At 40.5% G+C, this 26,056-nt stretch overlaps 1 protein-coding gene across 9 annotated transcripts in view; it reads left to right on the top strand.

Moving 5' to 3' along the window:
* Positions 1-26,056, top strand: part of MAP3K4 (mitogen-activated protein kinase kinase kinase 4) — a 92,269-nt gene that overhangs the window by 9,924 nt on the left and 56,289 nt on the right. For 8 of the 9 annotated variants that reach the window (XR_014317123.1, XM_082756083.1, XM_082756081.1 and 5 more), the window contains exons 1-2: positions 9,856-10,164; positions 23,728-23,918. Coding sequence is in view for 8 of the 9 variants with exons in the window: in XM_082756083.1 (XP_082612209.1) it covers positions 10,118-10,164; positions 23,728-23,918 (238 nt within the window). In the remaining variant the exon portion in view is untranslated. Of the gene's footprint in view, positions 1-9,855; positions 10,165-23,727; positions 23,919-26,056 lie in introns of those variants that run through there. The other variant, XM_082756084.1, reaches the window with a different exon arrangement.

Here is a 26,056-nt window from a genome sequence, read left to right as displayed (position 1 = left end):
TTGATTTATTTGACTTGCAAAATGCAGTGGCTTATAATTTATAGAATTTGAATATTGGGACTTTGTATCAACTGAATTATGAAAGCAAAATACATTGTTATTTATCGTTAATAATAATGTTAATTATTGCTTAAGAGTTTCTTAAAAAACATCATTAAAAATGACACTTTAGGAGGAGAAAAAGGATTTTCACACAAAGTTGTCCTTATATCCTTATATAAGCAGTCTTTGTGCACCTTCTTCTGACATTAAGTTACAATTTAATAAGAAAAAGAAGTGGCTATTTAACACCGGTGAACGATATTTTAAAATAATTTATTCTTACCTACAGTTACCTTTTTAAAATCCATACTTGAAAAAATAACAAAACCAACAAAACAAACATACAATTTATGACAAAATTGCAAATAGTAACAAAAGGTTATTGTACTGTGTGCTTTTAAATAGTTGTATTTCCTAGCAATCTTTCTGAATTAGAGTTTGCTTGTAATTGATAATTAGATAATGATAATTGATAATTGATAATGAGATCAGTGATGAAATCACAGAACGGCTGAGGCAGAAAGGTATCTCTCAAGATCTTCTTATCCCAACCCCCTGCTTAAAGCAGGGTCAGATGGAACAGGTTGCTCAGGGCCACAACTAGTTGGGTTTTGAATATTTCTGAGGATGGAAGCTCTACAACCTTTTTGAGCAACCTGTGCTGTTGCTCAACCACCCTCATGGTAAGATTTTATGTTTTTTTCCTCACATTTAAACAGAATTCCCTGTGTTTCAGTTTGTGCCCATTGCCTCCTGTCTTCCACTGGACACCATTAAGAATAGTGTTGTCTTCTTTACTCCTGGCTATTCATACACATTGGTAAGGTCCTTCCTGAGCCTTCTCTTCTCCAGGCTGAACGTCTCAGCTCTCTCAGCCTCTCCTCAGATGTCAGATGCTCCACACCCTAAATCATCTCTGTAAGCCTTTGATGGACCCACTCCAGTATGTCCATGGCTCTTTCATGCTGGGGAGCCCAGAACTCAGCTGTCATTTGGTGGTTTCATCAATGTATAAAGTTAACATTTTAATGCAAATTAACTGAAGTGTTATTCTTGAAATTTTGAACACAGAGAAGAAAGATTAATAGTCCTATTGGTACACTAACCTTAATTGTTCCTTTGGAAATACAGTATGTATTAGAGTCATCTTCCATGGCTTACAGGTTGCTTGTCTTCTCATTCTGTGAATGGTCATCTATGCATAGAGATGATTGTGAGTGACAGCTTCAGGCAGATCAGCTATAGCTCATAGGTCCATCTAAAGTGCTGGTGTCCATCTGAAGAGCTAGTTAGAAGATAAATAACTCTGTGATCTCATGCAGGCACGTTGCAGTTTTGCAACGCATGATAAAGTTTTGTAACTGACCCACACCAAATGCTTCCGACAGGTGAACAAGCAAGTTCATCTGCTGCCCTTCTTCAGTACTACCAAAAGAATTATGTGTGCTCATCCAGTTCAAAACTGTTTGCTGAATCTGTAGAAAACCTTTTTTTTTTTTTTTTTTTTTCCCTAGCTCTGTATACTGTAACACCCATGCATCATTAGAAAGCTGAGGGTCTTTTAACTGAGTTCAGGATGTTTTCTGTTAGTGATTTAATACCTAGGCTGAGTAGCAGGTCTAATTGACTAGTGTCTCTTCTGGGAGTAAGGAGGAAGAAAATTTATCTCCCAGACTTCAGAATACTGATATACACCAGAAACAGGGTTCAAAACATGCCACAGCATTCAGCCTGTAAGACAGGATGAATTGGGCAATGACATGTCCTCAGCTTCATTTCAAGGTCATCCCATTCTCCACCAGTTCCATTTCATTCTCATTTTCATTCTATTTTCCTTGGTTACAAACAAGAACTAACACAATTTTGTCACCTTTGTTTCTATCTCTGATTATCACTACAGCTGAGAGCAATATTGTGGAACTGAAAGGCTTCAGAGTACAGTTTGGAGTCAAAACGGCTACTCTTAGAGAACAAAGCTCATTTTATGTCACAGTGAAATCTACCAAAGGTGCTGATATCAACCACCTTTAAATAAATAAATAAATTTCAAAAGCATTCATAGCGCTAAGAAAAACAATAAGGTTACACGTAATGTCTGGGTTACATAATATCTACATAATATTACAACATAAATCAGTGACAACACTTAAAATTTTTATTATTATTATTTTTATTTTTTACCTCAAACAAAACACAGCTGTGATGTTAGTGAAACCATTGTCATACACAGATGACACTAACAGTATTCCTATGAAAGTAATAGGAACTTTGTCTTCATGTTTGTTAACTAACACTGATGTCTCAGATTATGCTACTGAACTTTCCTTTCTCAGATGCACTAGAAATAATTATTTCCCTGATAGTCTGCTCTTCCCTTAGCATCAGTATGTCACTAGTAGTTAGCATTTATTTTGCACTGGCTTTAGACTGAGTTGAGTTTTTCACCCAAACTATTTCAATGTCATTTCACATGCTTTTTTTCCACATTTTTCTGTGTAGGAAAAAAGAATCTTTTTTTTTTTTTTTTTCCCTCCTTAGGAATGAAAGGACATGAATGGGATTCCACACTGTTAAGTGCATTTTGTCCACATTTTGACAAAAGCCTTTCTTGGATGGGGCCTGAATCTGGAAAGTATTGGTTTCTTGTGAAGATTTGGGGAAAATTCTGAGCCTAGGAAAAAAGCAAAATGATGCACCCTCTCATAATTATAACCAGAACACTTTCACTAAGGCTGTTGCTATGGTTATAAAAAATAGTTACATTAAAATAAAACCTAACGATAATTTTCAAATGTTGCCAGAATTGCTTTTCCTTTTTCAAAAACATCATGGTTACATCCGTAAATCTGTCACATGTTAATCAATGTAGTGGAAGTAGATTGTATTGCATTTATCTGTAACATATTTTCCAGTCAACGTATTTTCCAGTCAGCAGTAATGCCACTTTCAGGGAAAGAAGGTCATTCCCCTGAAAACATAGCAAACAGGTTTTTATTTGAAACAAGTAAGGCTTGTCAAAGCTGTTCTGAGTTTCAGGATTCAGGAATCTGTCCTAGAGAAGACGTAACATGGGACAGAGTAGGTGTCAGTCAAGCAAACAGGCCTAATGCATTGCCTTACAATTTATCACCTGGGCTACAACCAGTATACATGTATATTTATATAATACATGGAGATCTTGGGGTTGTCTCATCTCAGTGAAAGATACTCTGTAGGCCAGCCAAATGCTGTGTGATACCTGCAGATCTGTAGTGCTCTGTTGTTGTTTGGAGAAGGGTGTGTGAATTCCATTATACAAAGTGGATGGGGAAAAGGGACTCTTTAAAATCTTGTAGGATATGAATTTCATTTACTTGAAAGTCTCAGGGGAGGGAAGAGAAAAGAAAAATGGATGGAAGAGCTGTTAAACTTTGATGACCAGCTTTTCACAGCTCTTCCAGAGCTTCTAGTGCTGTCCATTATGGTTTTCTGTTACTTTTGTCTAGGAATGTTTCAGAAATAGCCATTCATAACTAACATCCATGACTCCTTCAGAACTGGCTCACAGAGGAGGTAAATGCATGGAGGCTATACCTTCTGTAGCTGCTCAGCAGAGAATGCCACAGAGACCTCAGCTTCCTAGTACAAGGGTCATAAACTGGATTCCTCAGCTGGCTGTAGCTGGAGAGATTACTGCTGCCAGGAAAGCAGATTAGCTCACATCATTCAACAGTTATGTCAAGTGCTATGCACTGTTTCCTAGCAAGCATGGGTCTTAAAATAATCATCAGTACATGTGAAGAAGAGGAGATGCGAAACAATTATATAAAAATAATGATAGGGACCAATAAGACTCAAATGGGAATAAACAACTCTGAATGCACTGACATAGCATAATATGGCAAGCAATGATCTCTTTAGTGTTTTACGCTGTAGGAATTCCAGTGCATTCGTATATGCAAGTATTTACAAAGATGAAAAAAACGTATGTTCATACAGCTTTTTTAACTAATGAATTGCTTAGAGATGTGGGAGTAAGATAAGACCTGAAACACAGCAGAATTTGAGACAACTGGGACTTGTGGAATGAGCTTGTTATCCTTTAGTTAGGGGTGCTTTGTGACAAGTTAAATACATTAGTTCCTATTGCTTGCTGTTCAGCAGGACTGAACCATCAATGGGATTAAATCATGAAAGATTAATTCACCTTGTGAAACTGTAGGTGCTAAATTATTCCAGATGATTCAGAGCAGAAGCAGGAAATAAATCCTATAAACATTTATGTATATATGAGTAACTGCTCTCTCAGGGTTGTCCCATTGATTTCAATATGCCTATTATACAAATGAATTGATACGTGTGTAAGTGTTTGCAGGGTTTAACATTAAATGAAGATTAAAATCTTCTCCTGGCTGCTTATAACTTCCTACAGCTGATGCAACAACCAGGAACTACTGAGGTAAAGGAACATACCAGCTACACTGCTTTTCTATGACTACTCTCACTTTACACTAAGAGCTGTTGGAGAAAGAGAGATGGACAGGAGCTGTAGAAAAAAACCCTAGGCAGGGAATCTCTATATAGATCTCACAGCTGTTTTGCAGCTGCTGTAAGGCAGATATAGAAATAATTTCAGATGCACAACCAGACATTTTAAAAGATAGTCTGGAACATTTTTTTTTTTCCTGCTTTTCTGGGTTGATGAAAATAAATAGCATCACTTTAAAACTTTTAATATAAGCAAGTGTTCAGACTTGCAAGATCCATGAAAACATGGGGTGTTACATGCAATGATGCACTAAATTTCACTGTCAGAAAACAGCTGGATATGCCCTGGGTCTACAACACATGGCTCCAGAGGATAGGCCCCAAATTTTTAGTGGAGCTCCTTTGTTTATGATATTACTATATCGAACACAAACACAGACAAAGCACTGCCATGATCTTGGTCATGTATGTAAACGTCCCATGGCTGGTCACTGTGTATGTCTATGATACAGCTGGGGAAAGAATTACAGTGTGACTTACAGGAGCGAAGCAAGCTTTAAACAAACTTACTCTGGTGGTGGTAGTCAAGTTCAAGTAGCATTAAATTCAGCATAACTCATTTTCACAAGTCCGAAGTTCATACTTGGGGAGATATGAGCTACTGTAGCCAGACTGTTGCAATATATGTGCTGACTCAGAAAAAAATTGAGTCTCTTTATATCTGAACACAGTCATGCCCATGCCCTGTCTCTATGTACCTTTGAATGTCTGTCAGTGATTTTAGATGTGCCCAGCTTGGCAGACACTAAGCACAAAGGCAAGCTTTACATGCTAAAATCATATTGCCTTAAGCACAACTGAGGGTCACCCTTCTCTCATGTGGGTCATGCCATTTTAATAATGGCAGTAGCAGTGCTACACACAGTTGCTTTTTAGGACAGGAAGTACAAAAAAAAAAAAAAATACTGAGTTGAAGTGATAAGACAGTAATTCTCGGAATGTTTCTGACCTCATGCTACTGTTACTTACAAATTCTCCTTTAATAGTGATGAGTCAGATATCAAGCCCTGTGTGATCTTACATGCAGCATGTGAGATGACAGTGTTTAGACAGAAATACTCTACCTCTGTCAAGCTAGCTGGCTCCTATTATAGCATGGCTATTAAACCATGCTGCTGAACAAGCTTTGGCAGCTATCATGCGAGCTTCTGAAGTGAATGAATCACTGTGGTAACAGATGATTGAACAGAGCTATATAGTGTGATTCCTTAATTTCTTTCAGAGGTTCACACTTCAAAGCAGTTGCAGCAATGCTCAAGTTATAGGACACTGTAAACAGAGTCCTGTTTCTTTCAAAAAACAAACAAACAAGCAAACAAACACCTTCCTGATCTTCTATGAGAGCAGAAGAACTGCAGATGGAAGCATCTACATATTTCCAGGTGGAAATACATCTTGGTATTTTATTTTGACTCTGGACTAGCTAGCTTCAATATCTGCAAAAGAAAGAAATGCTGTCAGATGGTCTTCTAGATATTAAATGCAGGTATGGTTCATGTTTTACTCTTCATGGGTCTGCAGAAGAGCATTTCTAATCTATGAACAAGAAAAAAATGAAAATTCTGTCTTCAGCACATTTAACTACTAACTGTGTTGGACTAATTGTGTTTAACAGGCTGCTTTCCAGTGTCTGCTGCTGTAAGTGCGACTATGTTTAATTAACTGCTTTTACTTTTGAACAGTTCTCAGTGGAAATGAAATCAATAATTTACTGGAAGGAAAATCTAAATCTACAAAACCGTTCTTGTCCAGGGTTTTATTTTTGTATGTAGTTCACAGTGAAGAACCATCTGACTATTGTGTTTCATCAACTCTGTTTAAAAAAACAAACAAACAAACAAAAAAAAACAACAAAACAAAACACTTTATTCTGCATAACATTCGTAAAATGAAAGTTTGGACTTGTGACGGTTTCTGGGAGAAACAAATTTTTAAAGACATTCTTATAACATATTTATTTACCTACATTGACCCAATCTTTCTTTTCCTTATTACCTTTTGTATATAGAAAAAAGCTGTAGAACTCAGAAATTGCAAAATCACACTTGCGTGTACAGTCCTGTCTGATACTTGTGGTGAAATAAGGAGACAGGAACGACAAAATCTATGGCTAAGGAATAGACAGAGATTTAAAGGACAGTTGGAGTACAATTTAAAAAAGCTATTTAAGAGATTTTTTTGAGCTATTTCTGTTTCTAGGATGCTACTGCCATCGCTTACATTTTTATTGCAAGTTCTAGGACTGTTGGTGTAATAAAAGGCATACTGCTGGAATAAAAAGCAATTCCTAAGCAATCGTAGTATCTGCTAAGAATATGAACCCACATGGTTGCTGAAAAAAAAAGTAAAATCAACCTAAAAGTTCAGAAAACAGAAGTTAATCTAAAAGAACTTGGATTGTTTTAACAGTGTTTTTTTTTCAGCCTACAATTTTGGGGTCATGATTAATTGCCACCTCAGGAGTTAAAATCTGTTATTACTAATATTTTAACTCAATTTTCTGACAGATTAAGACATCATTTGTTGTGATGTCTGTTTTCTTTTTGTGCCTTCCTCTGTTCCAGTAGTAGAATCAGAGCGAACAACTTCCTTTATCAATTTCCATGCAACTCTGCATTTTGATATGCTTAGATGCACAAGCAGGAAGTCAAGGAGCCTTTGAAATATAATGATATTCTTTAAATGAAGAAAAAATCATTAAAAGAATGTTAAGCATATCAATTTTTGTAAGGCCTCTGTAACTTGTTTAAATTTTGCTTTTGCTAAATAATATCACTAAATAGGTTCTGACAACCTGAATGTCATCTGCTGTTTCATATCATCAGCCACACATATTCCTGCAGCTTTTCCCCTTCTGTTCCATGTTCTCTGTAGGCCACTCATAAATCTCTCCTGTTGAGAAGATGAGGCAAGACTATAAATCTCTCTCCTCATCTTCTTCCTTATGTATGTTGCTCACTATGGCCTACTGCACCCAGAGAAGTGGTACTGTATCAAACTCACCCCCTTGGCTTGCTTGGCCAGTTATTTCTAGATTTAGCATATTCTCCGTGGTACACCACAGAAAAGTGATGCAATCCAACATGCTGGGTTGCCCTCATGGAAAAGGGGAAGAGGCGTGCAAGGAAGTTTATTATGGACCTCCACGTTTCAGAGGCTGCAGTGAACCCCAATTTGCTTCAGTAAATTATCTTCATATTTACTGCAGTGGGCAGGCCCCATTTCCACCCTTGCCATGGGCCCCTAGAATGTCTGTACATCCACACCATCACATCCATGGCACAAGACATTTTATATATATGTATATATATACATATATATATATAAAATATATTATATATATTATATTATATATATACAATACATTATATATTATATAGATTATATAATATATATATATTATATATATATATTTGCTAGCTAATAGAAACTTCGTGCTTCTAACATATCATTACAGTGAGTACTGTCAGATAATGACCTATAACAGCCAAAAACAACAATAAAAGTCATTGCTATGAAATTATTTGATCGGCGGCATTGAACCTTTATTATTTGCAAATACACTAAAAAAGTGCATGCTGTGCAGCTTTGCTTTAGATTTGGAGAATTTATGTTTTTATTATGTCATTACTTTTGTTCATGATAACAAACTTGTGGGAACTTGTTGTGTATATCTGCCTTTATAACTGCTGTTTGGTTTTGGGCTAACATATTTCACCAACAAATGGTGAAAACATATATTAGAAGTATCTTCTGCATTTCAGCTTTAAAAATATTCTCATAGTTCAAAGGGCCTATTAAAATTAACTAGTAGTAACTGTTTTTCTTGGATAGATACATGAACAATATTATGTCATGAACAAGTGAGTGTTACCACCAGGCTAGAAGTCTGTGTGAATTTCTTGTACAACTCTTGTAAGTTAACTTAATGAAGGAACTGAGCATAAAGCAGAACCTATTATTGATTCCACTCCTCTCTTGGTTTAAATATAACTCTTCAGAAATAACATATACCACTTGTACACACATTACTGATACCAGGGTTTTCTGCTTTTCTTTCAGTCCTGTCAAATGTAAAAGATGAGGCTCTCACCAACGAGAACAATTAAATAACCCATGGAATTTCTCTACATTTAAAGGGCGTTAGCTTTGGTATTCCAGCCAATTTATAGTTCAGGAAATTACATTTTTCCTCCCTGTATTTCCAAATGGATAACGTGGCTTCAGTTCTTTGTTCTAAGCTGATAAACAGCGCTGCTGTAGGCTTTAGAGTGACTAGGATTCTAAAATGAAGCAAGCTGTTCCAGAAGCAGCAGAATAAATGAAGACTACTTTTATTTATTTATTTGTTTATTTATTTATTCCTGCAAAGCTATGCTTATAACTGTTCACCTGAGCTCATTTTTCCATGTGCCTACTCATGGGGCCTCTAGCCTTTCATGTCTCTGAACTATTAGGGATGTTGTGGGTAGCTCCAACCTCTGCACGTGTCGATCATCACCCAAGCAGGCCACAGAGAGATGCTAAGCGTTCAGATAAATCACGCAGTCTTCCTCACAGTAACCACTAACTTGGGTTTGTCTTCTGTCCCTGAATGGTAATGTTTGTGCTCTTGGAACTGGGGGTGTTTGGTCTGGGGAAGAGGAGGCTCAGGGCAGACCTCATTGCTCTCTGCAGCTACCTGAAAGGAGGTGTGGGGAGCTGGGGGTCGGCCTCTTCTCACAGATAACTAGTGATAGGACCAGAGGGAATGGCCTCCAGTTGCAACCAGGGGAGGTTCAGGCTGGCAATGAGGAGACATTTCTGCTCATAAAGAGCAGTCAGGCACTGGGACGGGTTGCCCAGGGAGGTGGTGGAGTCACCGTCCCTGTGGGTGCTCAAGGAGAGGCTGGACGTGGTGCTTGGGGACATGGTTTAGTGGTGACACTGGTGGTAGGGGTGGTTGGACCGGGTGATCTCGGAGCTCTCTTCCAGCCTCGGGGACTGTGATGCCGGGTCCGGGACCCCGCTGGGGGTGCCAGCACTGTGGCACCCACCGGGCAGCAGGTGCACCCGGCAGCCGCCCGCTCTGCTCCCCGCCGCTTCCCGGCCAGCCCGGCACCAAGGAGCGGAGGGAGGCTCGCTACCGGCTGCCAGCGCTTCCACCGCACTTTCCGCCCTCCCCAGGGCTCCCGGGGACCTCCACCGCCTCTCGCACAGCCCCGGGGGCGGCGCCTGGGCGACGAGGGCCGGCGGGGGGCGACTCCCCGGAGCCAGCCGCTCCGGCCGGGGCCCCGCAGAGCGACGAGGCGGCGAGCGCGTCCTGCGGGGCTGGTCCCTCCTCGCGCGCCGTAGCGATGCTCCCGGCTCCGCTGCCCTGCGAGGCTGCTCCTAAGATGGCGGCCGCGCGGGCGGCGCTGGGCGGCCGGGTCCCGGCGGCCGGGTAGAGCCGAGCCCCCCGCCCGCGCCCCTCCGGGCCTCCCCCCGCCCCGCCGCGCCCCCGCCCCGCCGCCATGCCGGGCCCGCTGCGCGCGTGAGAGGCGTCGCCGCGCTGCTCCCTGCCGCCGACATGGAGGAGCCGCCGCCGCCGCCGCCACCGCCGCCGCCGGGGGGGAGGTGAGCGGGGGGCGCCGAGCTGCCGGGACGGGGCTGGCTGCCGGGCACGGCTTCGGGGATCTGCTGCGGTTGTGGCACGGGAAGGCAGAGGGCAGGGGGAGCGCGGAGGCTCGCTGCGTGCACGAAAAGCGCTGCGGGATGCGGGCAGCGGCAGCGGGAGGGAGGTGGGGAGCGCCCGTGCAACGCCAGCGGCAGCGGGGCGGTGGGTGCCGTGCTGCAGCTCCAAGGGGTCGCAGCGCAGCTCGAGCGCAAAGCGAATAAAAAACGAGGCTGGTGGAAACGAAACGTGCCCCCCGGCCCTGCAGAGCCCGGGTGGGATACAGGCACAGCCCGGCATTTCCTGCCGGCGCCGGCCCTGAGCGCTGCCGGGCGCTGCTCGTCGCGGGAGGGTTTGTGTCAGTCGGATGTGGATGTGGGTGTGGGTGCTGTGGCGGCGGCTCCAGCCGGCAGAGGAAAACTGAATTAGTTAACTTCGGAGCTGAGCTGAGCTGTGGTGGGTGGGAGGGAGGGAGGTGGCTCCAAACAATTAGGTAGTCTTAATTTGTGTCGGGTAAGTGCGTGCGCTTGGCCGTGATTCACGTCGGTAGGTACGCTGTGTGCCAATTGCACATCTGCTTTAGAAGAGGGTTGTTTCTCCGGCTTGTTGCAATACTGTATTTCTGCATTGCTTTTAAGAGAAAAAAAAGCATCAGAGGCTTCTTCAATGCAATTAAAGTTCATTTAAGTTTTGGAGTTACCATGAGGTACTGCAGTGGTGAGGTCAGAATCTGGCTGAAATCTGCAGGACCTTGTACCAGGCGTGAGAGTTTGAAATGCATTTGGTGCCATGAAATATGCTCATTGCTTTCGGTGCTCTTCGTGGAGTACGAATGTGTTTCTATGACGAGGTGCCCCGGCAGCATGTTGGTATAATGCATTCTTCTTCAGTTCAATTGAATTCTGTTGGGCAAGTACCTGGCCATTCTCATTTGCAATGCACCTTCCTTTGTTACCTTTGTTTAAAAAAGAAAGTTGATTGCTTTTGTTGTTGTGACACGGCCTTTTGTGTTGGAACACTTTTGATCTTTGTGTAAGGATTCGGTCTTTTTGGATCAGAAATGCAATGGTACCTTTTGTAAATCTAAGGTAAGCATGCAACATATTCTTGGCTTTGCTTGGATTATGCAGTCCTTAGTCCTGGATGTTCCAAAATACTTGAGAATTCCACTCCAAAAGTATGTGTATTTTTTTCCTAAGTCTTCCTTTCCTTCTTTAACTTATGCTCTGGGGTGGGGAGAGAGGGCAGGTGGCTTCAAACCAAGAAGCACTCAGGGAGCCTAAGAGTAGATGTTGAATTTGAGACAGGATTGCCCTTGAGCATTGGGTCGGCTGCAGTCATTATGGATAAACAAAATGATGCTGCTAAAAGGTTCTGGGAAGAATGCACATTTAGATATACTTGTTACAAAGCAAGCAAAAAGTTTTCAAGCTGTTTCCACTTCTATGAAGTACAACACTAACTGAAACGGGTATGTCTTTGATGCTTCTTAATCATGTCTTACAGGCACTAAATCTTCTGACACCAATCTTAGGTATTCACAAGAATTTTGTGGCAGAAAATTCACTACAGCAAATATGAAGCCTTAAAAGCATTTCCTTTGTTGGGCTGCCAATTTTGGTGGCACTGCGAAGGTACGAAGAGCTGGAGGGTTACTCGTCCTTGATTGCTTGTAGCTCTCTTTTCTCTTGGCATAAATCCATCACAAGGGGTGAATGAAGGAACAAGGCTGAATAGAGCAGGACAGAACTGTGAATAATGTGGAGGCTTCCTCTGCGCTGGGGGAGTTTTTGGTGGTCTGTCTATCAGATTTGTTGGCTGTATGATGACAATGAATTGGGCTGTCAGTCGGCAGCAGCTGTTGTTTGGGGGAAGCTTGAGGTCATGTCACGAATTGTGCTTAGCGTATTTTTCTGCTTGCCAGACTGTATCTGTATGACTGATGGTGAGTGAAAAAGTTTCAAGTTATTTTATTAACTTAGGATCGTAGCTTCAACTGGAAATTAGATTTGAGTGTGTAGATTTACCACCCTCTCCTGTTTTTTTTTTCTTTAATTTTTATTTTCATGCATTTAAATAAGGTAAGATATAATCTCTGTTTTTTATGTATCACATTTGCTTGTTTACATGTGCAAGATTGGGCTGAATGACTGATTGCTCCACCTACGCGCAAACACATGAAGCGCTTGTTGAGATGTCTCTGGCATTTATAGCAGCGAGGATTAGTCTGCGTTGTGCGGCTGCTTGAGTTGTTTTTATGTCTGTTAATTAGCGCTGTCTGTGTCAAGGTTGGTTTTACTATTATGTAAGCAAGTGATATTGGCCCTTGTGGAATGCAAACTGTGCTGTGATGAAAAACAGATCTGCTGGGTTTAAAGGAAGGGATGAAAGATATGCGGTAATTCTTATTTTAGGGAGTTGAGGGTTTTACAGCCTTTTAAAGATTTGGCTTCTGTGACAGCCACATTTCTTAGATTATGTACAAACCATTCTGTTAAAAAAAAAATCCTCAGTTTGAGGTACAGTTTAACTACTCACTGCTAGTCAAATAGCGTGTTGGCCTCTGTCAGCACAAGATGATACGTGCATATCAGCTTTGTTTCTTCAGATGTGTGGCTGGATTTGCTGTTGAGTGTGTGTGTTTATGCTCTTTATGTTTGCAGGGCTGTTACTTTCCTCAAGTTTTCCCCTGCTCTGAAGTGTTACTTACATTGATGCTATGTTTTTTGCCTGTAACCTATTAACAAATTTTTGGATTTTAAAAAAGATCTTATTCCTTTAAGTAGATCAAAATTGTTCCATGTGCATCCTTGACCAACTGCAAAAGTAAAGCCAAACTGAAATGTTTGCTCTTAACACCCGAGCTAGAGTGTTACTGAGCTGTCAGATGTTCAGCAACACGTCCAGTCCGAGAGCCCGGCATGTAAGATCTCATCGGCTTGCTGTGAACCTTCACCTGGTTTGTTCTAGATCCAGACAAGTGGGATATAACTTCAGTGCCACTGGTGTCAGGAGTAGGAGGAGGAAATTCATTCTGTTCCTTCTGCATCCTGCTACCACCTAGTAGTGTTGACTGACTGTCACATAGTGCTTTCTAACGTGGTATTTGTGTGTTATGCCCTTGGCTCACGTGTGCTGCTAGTTTACGTGCTGATGGCTTCTCTTAGAGCAGTGTATTTAAAGGCTTTCACTGTTTTAATTGTGAAACAACCATCAAGTTAGTGGTGTCCCGAAGTGGGAGCAGGCCCACAGTTGCACACATCCCTGTTACTTCTCAGCCCGTGGTGGAGCTGTCCATGGACACGAAGCCTTCGGTGCCCGGGATGCTCCAAGCAGCACGGTGTGCTGCAGCTCCGTTGCATTGCCTGCGTTTCCCAAAGGCTGTGGACTGGTCATCTACATGTAGCTCGCAGAAGCACAAAGTACTTGGGTACCAGCTTCCACTAAAATTGTGTTTAACATGCAGTACTTCACCTGAAGTTCCTTGTAGACTTTGACTTCGTCTAAAAGATGCACTGAAATTTTGGGATCAGAACCGATAGCTTTTCTCGACTACAAGTGGAACTGCCTGCCAGAAGAGTAAAGTTTGTGCATGGGAGATTGTGGGTGAAGAGGAGAAAGCCATTTTAATTTCACGGCCTGTTACAGATCTTACTATCTTTTGGTGTAGATCCGTGTCCCTGCTACATATGTTGTGTTTATAGTTGAGTCTGGCAGTGAAACGCTTTTTGTCATGGTATCTCTGTTCGTACGTAACTTTGACTGTGGTAGCTTAAATATTCCTGAAAATCCATCTTTTTTTTGGGGGGGTGGAGGAAGAGGTTGAGTAGCTTAAGACCTTGGTATCTGATTTGTGCAGATGCCAAGGACTTAACTGCAGCGTTTATCCCTTGGATTTATACTGTGCTCAACCATCTTTACTGTGGTGATGAAAACGTATTTCAGAACTTCTCATTTAAAGAAATAGTGAAAGACAAAGATAAAGTGATGTTCTTGGACAAATCAGTTTAAGAAAAAATTCCTAAGTGTTTGTTAAGATATAGTAGGGATTGGAAATGTAGTACAAACCTAATAGCCAAAGGATGAAGCATGGTGACTGAAACCAACTAATACTTGACTTCAGTTGTTCTGGGGCATGGAAGAGAAGGGAGCTGGGCACTGGATAGGCTGGGTGGGTGCAACTCCCTCAGCTCCTGTTTCTGTGCTTCTACACTTGTAGTCTCACCTTGTTGGCTTTATAGTGGATGTGGAAACCTAACAACAACAGCAATATTTTCATTGTTTTCATATTTTTTTATTTTTTTTTTGTACCTTACAGAGCAATATCAGAATGAAATGGATCTTACTCTTTTGTATTGAAATGACCTTTGACATAATTGTAATCAAATAATACGTTTGTGTATGGGGGACCGGGGAGGGAGAGGCTCAGATCTGAATGTCCATGCATATTCTGTAAATACCTCTACATCATAATCCAAATTTGCATAAAAACTCAAAATAATCCAAGATGGAAAATTTAGTTAACCTTTTTCTGTTTCCAAATATACTAGTAAAAAAGAACAGAAAGTTCTGATTTTTTTCTGAGATGAGAACATGAAGAACTGCCAAAAGTGTTATGAGAGCTTTATTTTATTTTTATACTTACCTCGAGTTGGTGTAAATTGCAGAAGACAAATCTTTTCCTTAGATTATTTAAATAGGTCTCAATAACTCTTATTTCTGCTTGGAATTAAAACCTATGATGAATAGTAATTTGCATCTTCCTTTATCTATTTTTAACTTGTTGTTTGACAGTTTCTGTATTTTTGAAGTCTGTTAGATTTTATTGTCAGTAGATGGTCCTTCAAGACCTCTCCACCGTTTCAATAACCTTTGTTGCATTTCCCTGCAACTATACATCTTTCTGCCATAAATGCAATACTTGAACACTTGGAAGCTGCTGCCCAAGAATTTGGGGGAAAGTGTCAAAGGATTTACAGAACTGATCGCAGCATCTTGAGAAGCAGAAGGTTTAGTTTGAGTTTCTCTCTTAAAACAAATGTAGCTGGTCTCTGTAGAGATTTCTGGTGGCTCAGGGAGTTTTCATTCAAGTACAGTGCTCTAAAGGTCTCCGTAACGGGGTGCTGGCTGCAGTCAGATGTGCTTGAGGTCTGCCGTAGAAATGAAATGTGTTCTTGCTTGCTGTGCCCTTCTGTTCTTATTAAATGGCTCCAGCTGAGTGTTACCAAGGGGGAGAAGATGTCAGTGGGATTCAATTAAAGATGAACTGTTTGACTCTAACCTTTAAATTAGTTTTTCCCCAATAATGACTTTTTTTCCTTGTAGTTTTCTGCCGAAATACTGGTTGTTCTATCGCAACGAAGTCTTGTTATTATACACCACTGTTGATCTTGCAGCAGAAGCACTTGCTTTGTGCTTCTGACAGGCTGATCTGGGATTTATTGTCCTTGGAGCTTAACTGTTAGCCTGGCTCTTGTGGCGTAAACCCATACAGCACACGAGCAGGTGGATGTAGGTCAAGCCTTCCTAGCGGCTTTGGGTGTTTGTGTTTGTAAATAGCAAGGAGAAGATGTTATTACTGTGCTGCTAATTCACTCTATTTACTGGACAGGTGTTAGAGTGTTTCTGTAATTTTTGTATGTGTCAAGGAGCCCTTGTTTGTGGGTTAATTTATAATAAGCTATTGGAATTGCATAATTCCGTCAGCTCTTGGTAGTGATGCAGGTGTTACTGTGTCTTCCTGCCAAAGTATTCTGCTTTTATCATTGCTGCAGATAAAAAAAAAAAAAAAAAAAAAAAGGCATTAGTTTTACAGCTGACCCAGACTAGAAGTTACTCTTCCCATCTCCCAACCTCCATCTCCTCTCCCCCATCCCCAAACGAGGGATTTCTGCCATGTGAAATTTGCTAGCCTGGCATGATGTGCATTTGGTTGCCTAATCAAATTCAAAGTGGATGAAGTTGGAAAAAGCCTGCTAACAAAGACGTTCCAGCTCAGCTGGGCTGTTTGGGCAGAACCAGGCCTGGTTCGGTCACTTCTACCAGCGCACCCTGGGGGCTGGGGACTTGTGGCAAATCATCACTGGAAAGCAGAAAGAAGTCACCTAAGTTGCTTCAGCTGCAGCCAGAAGAGCGTGACTGAGGGTATTATTTCACATCACACCCGAGGTGTTTGAACAGCAGGTTGCCTTTTCTTGCCTTTGGCCTCTCCCAGAGAAGAAGGCGAGCTCCTCCACTGCATTCCCTCTGGATCTAGCAATCATGTGGCGGTGGAGTTCTTACTTCAGCTTCTTGATCTGGTGCACCAAGACATTCATGTGTTTCTTCATCAGATCTGTGGCTGAGCTCATGTGATTCTGTGCAGAAAGGGCGGGAGTGTGCAACCTGAAAGACAAAAAGTGCATCGAAACAGGTTCCCTCTTCCGTGTCATCTTACCATGACTACCGTCTTAGCGATTTATGAGACTCTTTGCTTCATCCCTGTAGAGAATTGTGTGGTTAAGCTTCATTACATTTCATACTTGTTTTTAAAGTTTCTGAACGTTACTTTCATGTGCTTTTACAAGCATCTCTGCTGTAAAACTTAATTGCTCTAATATTTACATCTGCAGACTTACTTGCTGAAAGGTGTAAGTGTTTTTTTTTCAGTTAGTGTCAACAGTAGATGGTAAAATTGCTATTTCTGTTATAAGTAAATTCTCCTCTGCTCTGCCCAAATGCTACTTTACTTTTTTTTTCCTTTGCATGCTTTTGTTCTTCATTCCTAGGCTATAGAGACAACTCTGATCTGCCTTCCCTCCTTCCTCTGTAAGGAGAAAATGTGGACATGTACAGCTTGATTTGAATTAACACTGAAATTCCTGTGCTGGTACTGTTTCTTCTTTAAAATGTTTTTTGGAGATACTTAGTGAATTTGAAAAGAATACAGAAATGCCCTGGACTTCTGCCATAGGGTGATGTTTTAAAATGACTGCACAACAAAATGTTTTTTCCTTTCCTCAAGTCGCTTCTTGGCATTATGGGTATCATCACTGTCTCTACTTCAGACTTTCTTCAAAGATAAGTTTCACGTTTGTTTCTTTTCCCCATCCTTTTAAGCCTTGACACTGGTGTATGTTACATAGCTGCTTTTATGGGTAGAGAAATTGATGAAAGCTTGAATGTGGCCCTCATAAGTATCTGTGTCTCATCTTTCAGAAGAGATGAGAAATGGATGCATTTAACTAGACAGGATTAGCCACCTCCTCTAGTAAGGAAGGATGGTGCAGACGTAAAGGTGATCATAGGGACATGTGAATGGGGTTTGAGAAACGTGCTTGAAAAACAGGTCCTGAGAAATTAAAAGACTTAGCAATTATTTTTTTTTAACTGTCTCTAGAAGTATAGTCACAGTAGAAACATGTGACATAGACCATTCAGATCTGTGCCAGTTGCAGAATTTTCATATCCTGCTAACCAGGCGATTTGTTTTCCCATAAGCACTTTGCCAGATTTGCACAGGATGTATTTAGCAAAAAGTACAGTTTTATTTGTGTAAACTGAGCAAATTCCTGCTGTCCCATTTAAAAAACAAAAGTTTTCTTGCTTCTTACTGAAAGCTTCAGTGTTTCTTTCACAGCCATCAACTAGTTTGTAATAGATACTTTAACTGTACTAGTTGCAATCACTTATTTCTAATACTGAAAAATGTAGATCTTTAGGAAAAGATTGTATGCAAAATTGTTTTTTATAGTCCTTTCTGCTTTCAGTTCAGAAAATTTTCAGAACCTAGGAATTAGAGCAGCCGATTACAGAGCTGTGTTGTGCTCAGCAGCTCTAACTGGATACTCTTTTGTTTTTCAGCCTTAACAGATGGTTACCTACAATCGGGTTCGCTTTTTGCATTGCTAGCAGCTGCAGCACAGTAATGATTTGCAGCTCTGTTCTTGTTGGGATATTGGTTAGTTTTGCAGTATAATGTTTGTAACTGTAATTGGGGATAGTTACATTAGTTTAAAAAAGATTTGCTTGACAATGTGTTGTGATTGTTTTCTGTTGTCTTAGTGAATTGAAAATGTGCATTACTAAGAACAGGCCAACGAAACCTTTTCTTCCTTTTTTTTTTTTTTTTTTAATTAACAGACTGTTAAAAGTTTTAAAAAATGGAAATGTATAACTGCTCCAGTTGAAGAGCATATATGTGAAAAATTAACATTTTACCTTTAAAACAAAGGTATTGAACGTCAAGAACAAATACTTGGCAACTTGGTGGTGAACCTTGTACAGATCTTGCAGTGCTCTGTATGGAAATGGCAGTGTGCCATCAGATTTACTGAGAAAGCCTCTCCCTGATGTGGGAAAGGTGCAGGACCTTCAGGAAGCTGCTTGCAGTAGCTGCTTGTGGATGGCACGGTGCGGTGGCTTGTGTGCTGGGTGGCTGTCCTGGCTACTGCCTTGTATGCTACTGACTTGGATTTACTGTTGTGTGCTTGTGGATGAATCAGTTGACATCTACTGCTCTGATTCCCAGCAAGCTTTTAAGCTGGGTATGGGATAATAAGCAGTGGCTGAACCTGAATTAATGTATGCAAGGGCCTAACGTACTTGAACTGCTGCTTGTGAGGATCAAGGAGAGCAGGAGGCAAGTTTACAAAAGTGTCAGGGAAGTGCAAAAAATTTATACTGGTTAAAAATCACACAGTTCAGTGTGACTTTATCCTACTTAATTTTAACACGTCCCCATGTGGTCTTCAGTGGTCTTTTCATCTGTTAGTTTATTTTTAATTATTATATTTTTCTAATGGCTTGTGGCCTTCAAGTATTTGTAAACCCTGAAATGAGTGACATCTCCTCTGGGCTTAACTCTTTTTTTTTTGTTTTTTTTTTTTTTGTTTTTAAAATGAAGAGTATATGGAGAGTCTTCTTGTGCCCATAAAGCAATGGAAATGAGGTTTGACTGGTGGTTTCCTACTAAACCAACAGCAACAGCTCCCAGACATCTTGCTGCCTGTCCTGCTCCCTCAAACCTCAGTTCTCCCCTCTCCTGTTTTTGTTTACAGACCTTTGAAAATCCGGAAGATGTATTTCAGTTTTCATGATTGAGCTGAAATATTAGATATAATGCCACCTCCTTGACATACTCTTAAAAAATAAAATGCCTGTTGTGAGCTACACATACAAGCCAAAGAAATTCTCGGTTCTGATTTTTCAGATTCTGGTTGAAATGCAACATGTAGTAACATACCGTAGTTACTTGTTTGCAAATGTCTTGGTTATTTATTTCGTGTTATATTTTAAAGCTGTAGGGTTGTTTTGTCTCTCTACCACACAGCTCTTGCAACTTTCCTAGTATTCCTGATTTAGGCATCCTGGCTACTGTCTCTTCTATATTCCAAGGACAGAACTGAGGAGAAGCATTTTGCTTGTTAAAATGGGGAAGATTGGAGCAACCTGTAAGTAGTGTAACGTGAAGGCTATACATTTCCATTTTTTTCCATAAGCTTTGGATTTAAACTGTCCTTGGTACATTTGATAAATAGTAACTTCAGTTGTCATCTGCTTAGGTTTTGCTTTTTGTGTATACATATAATTAAGACTAAGGTGGTTTCCACTGGCTGTGGGGAAGAAAACCTGCAGTTCTTGGTAGCAAACAAGAAGTTCGCTTTTGTTAGTATTTGCCAAACTTTTCCAGTTAAAACAGTATTTAGGAACCAACAATTCTATATATTAACCAATACAATCATTTGATTTAGCTTTGCCAGCAGCGCGCTTTGTAGTTTCGTGGATTTAATTAGTCTTTGGTTAGTTCATAAAAGCAACTAGCACGCTAATGTTATGAATGCTTTGTCAGGAATCTGTCAAAATGATAACTTTATAATACCAGCGGGTTGCAGCTGCTGCTCCTGTATGTCTGCAACCTATTTGGTTTTATGTGGATAAGGAGAATTTATATAGGTGTGACTAAATTGATGTTGCTCCTTTGGTTCAGACCATAAGCATCTGGCACACTTGTACAGTAAGGCTTTTGCTGGCAAAACCAGGTCTTCCTGTTCACTGGCATTGATCAGAGCTCCGACTTGAGATGCAGGCTTTATTTACATACTTTCCATGCACAGAAGTCCTAAACTGAGCACGCTGAATTTTTACACTTGAGTTGCAGCCGCTGTCCTCCTCCCTCTGCAAGGATCAGAAAGCTCAAGTTAGCACATGCTGTCAGCTGCTAACACAGGGCTCCGGTCGAGCACGGCTGCTGTTGTGTGATGTGGCTTTCCCAGGAAGGTAAGCTGTCCTCGTTTCAAGCTGTCCTGGAACAGGGACCTCACACAAGCGCCTCTGGATCTGTTCTGCCAGGCCCCACGGGAGCATCAGCGCCCCACCCGTGGCCTTGCCAGGCCAGTGAGATCACTGAAAAAAATAAATAGTTCCATAAGCATCGGAACTAATGACTTCTTGTTTCATGTGGTCAGGCTCTTGTGGTTGATTTGTCTTTGGCAAACTCGGAGGGGTGTGCTCTGCCTGAAGTTGTTCCTGCAGTCGCGCTCTTTGCTGGAGTTCTCAGGAACAAAATTCTGCTGGCACCCAAAAAGATGTAAACTTGTGTTCTGCTTCGCCAGTTCAGTGCTTACAGGACATGTAGGAGCAAATTACATCGAAAAAGGCTCCTTTGTTGTATTTGGCCACTAGCAGTTACTTGAATCGGGTTGTTAAAAGACACACAAACAGCGTGATTTCCCAGGGCTGAGAAACTAGGCTAAAAGTATTGCTGATTTCATGTCGTCGTCACGACCAAATACACTGTAGGGCTCTCCTCAAACTACAGGTGGTGCTACGGTACCACCTGAGTCATTTTTCTTAGGTAACCTCTAGAGTTTATCTGTAATAGTAACGTTGCCTGCCCTCTTCTCAAAGCTGTAATGTGAGAAGGGTGAATTCACACGCTAAATCTATCTGTGGCTTTGCAGAGAGCACTGCTGTTCTGCATGTTAGGCTATTTATTTCTGGTTGTAGCTAAAGGCAAAGAAACAGCACAGTATGTGATTTTTGGTCATCTCGCTGCTATTTGGCTGGCAGTATTCTGACATATTTCTTCCTGCAGACACTCAGACTCGCTCCACCAGAACATGAGTAACATTCCTCGTCTGGCTCAAAAATAGTAGCGAGTAAAATGCAGCTTGTGTTCCAGGTGGAATTGCAGGGGAAGTTATCGGGTGCTGATGCTGGCCTTGCTCTGTCTGATTTAGGTCAAATGTATGTGTCTCTGTGCCTCCCCCAGCAGTCAGGAGGGTGTTCCTTGCAGAACATAAAACGTGAAATAAAGCGTGTGAGGCAGCCTGCTTTTTTTCCTCTCATATGAGCTGGAGCAGTGCATGCTCCTCTCCCTGGTGAGAGGGTGGTGCTGAGGCAGTGGGCCCTGCTGTCCTTGTGTCTGGGCAGAGGGGTGGTCGTGGTGCCACTTGTCACCAGGAGCTGCAGCCGAGCTGTGGCCTGCACTCAGCTGGAGGCTTGCTGGAGCCTCAGGCTCCTCTCCTCCTCCTTCCTCTTCTTTCCCTTCTCTGTATTTGCCCCAGGTAGATAAACATCAGATGGGTAGAAAAGAGGACCAAAAAGGTTAAAACCCTGTCCTACTTCTGTTTACGTTCCCCTGAAGCCTCAGTTGTCCAAAGGATTTTATTTGTTGTGGACCTTTGTAAGACTGAAGAACTCAAGTCATCTGTCGCTGATGGGGCAGTAAGGTAGTTCACAGACTGCCTTTAAATTGTTTCCATGTATACATTTGCTCTTGAAATTTCCTAATACCTTAGCAAGCAGCATAAAACCTACTGAATTTCGGTGTTCCTGCTGTTGACCTCAGAGGGTAATTTTGTGGTGGTGAGTCACTGGGGCCGCTCAGCGGAGATCCAGCAATGAGTGGTATCCTGCCCGACTGCCCCTCTGCCCAGGTAATCCTATCTGAGGGGACAGAGCAAGCCCTCCCTGTTGGTATCTGACAAGACTAGTCATTTACTGTATTTGTTGTAACTTATTTTTAAAGCAAACCCTCATAGGAGGGTGCGTGCGTGCCCCATCATGCTTGTTCTTCGTTTGACCTCCTCTCATGAGAGGAAGCTGGCACTGGAAGCTGTGCTTTGAGCTTGCCCGGAGTTTACATATGAAAGATGTGTGGGGGTTTGTTTGCTTGTTTTGGTTTGTTGTTTTTTTTTGCCCTGTTAGCCTACAGATAGACCAGCTCCTGGCGTTGGCTTAGTGCCAGCATTGACTCAAAGGAGGGGCTGCAAGCTCTTGGTAGTGGAGAAGGGAGACCAAAATCACAGCAGTCTGGGCTTTGATTGTCTCATTCTGATGTGCAACTGTGATACTGGGCAGGTTCTTCTCTTTTCTCTTTTTTAAAATTTATTTTTATTTTTTTGGAACATACCTGTTCCTTACTGAAGGAGAGAATGTTACACTATGCTTTTTATCTTTGAACAATTTAAATCAAAGTAATTTAGAATTTTGATAACTTACAAAATCACTATTTTTAAAATACTGAATTGTCTTGCAATAATGTATGTAATACTGCTCTACAGTGTTTGCTTAAATGTGGTAAGTCCCACTCAGGGTTGGCCTTTTCTGCTACACTCTGTACTGATACAGACTCTCATCCTGCAAAGATGCACGCTTTCTGTTGAGATCAGTGACGCAACATCCAGTCGTTAAGCTGACCATCTAGACTTCAGGTTTGAAGAACATATATACATTAGCTTAATTTCATGTTTGCATAACCTCAGTTCTTTCAAAGTATTATCTGCATTTTTCCTGAGGGCCAAAGTAGTTAGGGGTAATTAAAAAGTTACTGTGGGGACCCTGTCATTTTCTTGCTACAGGAAGGAAAAAAAAAAAAAAAAAAAAAAACAAACACAGAGAAAACAACTCTGAGACTAAACCTACTTAATATTAAAAATCGGTGCAAAATACATAAAATAAGTTCAGGTCTCCTGTGCTAGATTAAAGTTCTGTGAAGGGTAGAGACCCTTTTCAGTGATCTTAGAAGTTGCCTGCATGGTATGTACAAGTTGGGGAGGTGAAGGATGGAAGGGAAGACCCCTTGCCTACGTGGGCAACTTGCTGTAGGGATCCTGCTTTGGCAGGGGGGCTGGACCTGATGATCTCTTGAGGTCCCTTCCAACCCCTATTCTATGATTCTGTGATTATTTTTGTATTTTTGAACTTTGGTTTGTTTCATGTACCTCTTGTTTTGGATTTACCACAAGTTTTCTGAGACGCAAATAAACGACATGCAAGATTTTCTTTACTCTGTTCTCCTAGAGACACTCTGGATGTACGTCTTCTTTGTTTCCTGTTGCCTATCCTTTCCTTGATTGGAATGTTGCCGTTATGGTTGTGAAAACTCTTGGAGATGTGCCACATGGCTGTGGCATGAAAATATGGAAGATTCACTGTGGTTCACAGTGAAGCTTGGGTTGTTTTGGTGGATTAGCTTTCTAAACAGACACTTTTTTTTTTTTTTTCAGTATTTTTAACATCATGGTTTAACTTATTCTCTTCAGGAAAGAGTGCAAATCAGAAGATGCTACTTGCAAGATCTCTGAATCTGAACCTGAGGAATTATCAGATGAAGCAAGTGCTGACACCTTCTATGGAACTTCTCCTCCTAGTACACCCCGCCAGATGAAGCGTATGTCAACAAAACATCAGAAAAATAACGTTGGGAGACCTGCTAGCCGGGCCACTTTGAAAGGTAGGTGTGCTTTTTTTCCTTTTTTTCCCCCCTTTTGGGGGGAAAAAAAAGTCATGGTTATAGCCTTTGTTACCTAAAAAAAGAAAATATACAGAAGATGGAGCCAGTCTCTGAGATACACAGTGAAAGGAGGGTGAAAATAAGTGAAAGCAGACCTCACATACTGCAACAAAGAAAGATTAATTTGGGTGTAAGAAGAAAAATCATCATGAGAGTGGTTAAACTGATTATTTTGCACTTTAATGTTACTGAGGCAATAAACTTTGCGCTGTTTGCTTTCGCCCAAGTATTAGCCATAAAGTTGTATCTAGGAAAAAAAACAAACAAAAGATACTTCAGAAATGTTCTTTCCTAATGTTACTAGGTAATGATACCTACTTCTAAATAAAACAGTTTTAGGTTGAAATGTGGATTTTAAGATTTTAAATATTCTTTTCCTCAAATACAAAATGTGGTAATTGTTTTTATTATTATTATTATTTAAAAAATAAGCAAACACATGCGGTAGCTAAATCTTTTCAAGCTACTCTTCCAAGGGGGGGGGAGGGGGAAGGGAAAAAATCTGGCAGTTTTAATAGTTTTGCTGGGCTTATAATGGATACCAAATACCACTTTTTTATCAGATTATATGTTCAATATTTTCATACAGAGTAGGTTTAAGGTACTTTCTTTGTTTGCTTGTTTTTATTTATGTTAAACAAGGTTATTTGCCAAACTTATTATGGCAGAAAGGCTATTGCCAATTAATATTTTGGAAGCAATTTTTAAAAATTGCTTCATATAAAACAGAGAACATTATCAGAGAGTATTTACTTGGAAGGATTACATTTTCAAAGTGAAGAAAATCAATGGTTTAGCATAAGTAAGGGAATACAGTCTATTCTTAAAAGAGTAGAGTTGTTGAGTGCAAGTTGATAGTAAAAAGGCCCATGCAAACATCTTCCAAAGGTCTTCGTTCCCTTCCACTTCAGACAACCTCTGAGTAATGTCACCATTAAGTGAAAATTCACCAAAAGATTTTTTCTGTAGACTAAATTGAAGAGAAATCTAATATTTGACAGTTAACCGTGTAGTCATTGGAATTATTAAGCTCCTTTTATTGGCTTTTAATTGTGCTTTTTGGCTAAATTAAACTCTTCTAATGCAACATTGACCTTATTTTTGGTATACGATTTAATAATTTTTCTTTCTGTGATTTTCTTGTAATTCTGTGCTTTTTTTTTTTTGAAAAAAAAAGGTTAATTTCTAATCAGAAAACTGCGTTACTAGAAAGAACTATAAATTATACTATTTATTTAGTCTTCAATGCTGAGTGTGTATTGAAGATTGATACTTTTAAGAGAAATAGGGAGCTGTTGATTATCCTTGCTAATAGATTTGAAGGTTTTGGAGCAAGTTCTTTAACTTTCTGCTTGTGAGTGAATGGTTCATGTTTCCTGAATAATAAAATTCTGATCTTGGTTGCCGTGAACATCTTAAAATATGTGTAAATGTTGTTATTCTTGGATAAATTGGTTAGTGCTGTATGCTGTAGAATATTTTCTGGAAAGTTCATAGTTCATTTAGTTTAACTTTGCCTATATGTGTGATCTCAGAAAATGTATTTTGTATTTAAAAAAATAAAAATAAATAAAAACTCTTCAGAATGGACAATTTAATTGACTTTGAATGTGTATGCAGATGCTTTTACTCAGATTGAAGTGTTTTTAATTCAGTAAGAGAATTAATTTAGGTGTTAAGTTAATTTAACAAATCCATTTCAAAAGTAAATTTGAGGTAACTTTGCAGACACTGGCATGTAACACGTTCAATGTAGTGTTTTTTCTTTATTTAGACAACTGAAAGGATTTGGGGCACTAGGGACTTGCTTTCCTGTGTCTCCGGAGTTTGTTTCTTTCTTTAATTTTGGGCATACCAACTAGCATTTAATACTGAAAACAAACAAACAACAACAACAAAAGCCCCTGATACTATAAAATCTGTTTAAACTAGTTTCTGAATGATTTATTCTCTACCACAAGACTCATGGGGTTTACATTTTTAAGCTAATAAATTAATTTCAGAGTTGCTCATAAGACACAAGTGTCTCTTCCCTGTTTTTGTTTGTTCTTTTTTTTTTTTTTTTTTTTGACTGGGAT

Source organism: Aythya marila (assembly GCF_965140915.1).
Source record: "Aythya marila genome assembly, chromosome: 3".
Taxonomy (NCBI): domain Eukaryota; kingdom Metazoa; phylum Chordata; class Aves; order Anseriformes; family Anatidae; genus Aythya; species Aythya marila.
Note: the sequence above shows the minus strand (reverse complement) of the source record. Positions and strands in the feature narration are given on the sequence as shown.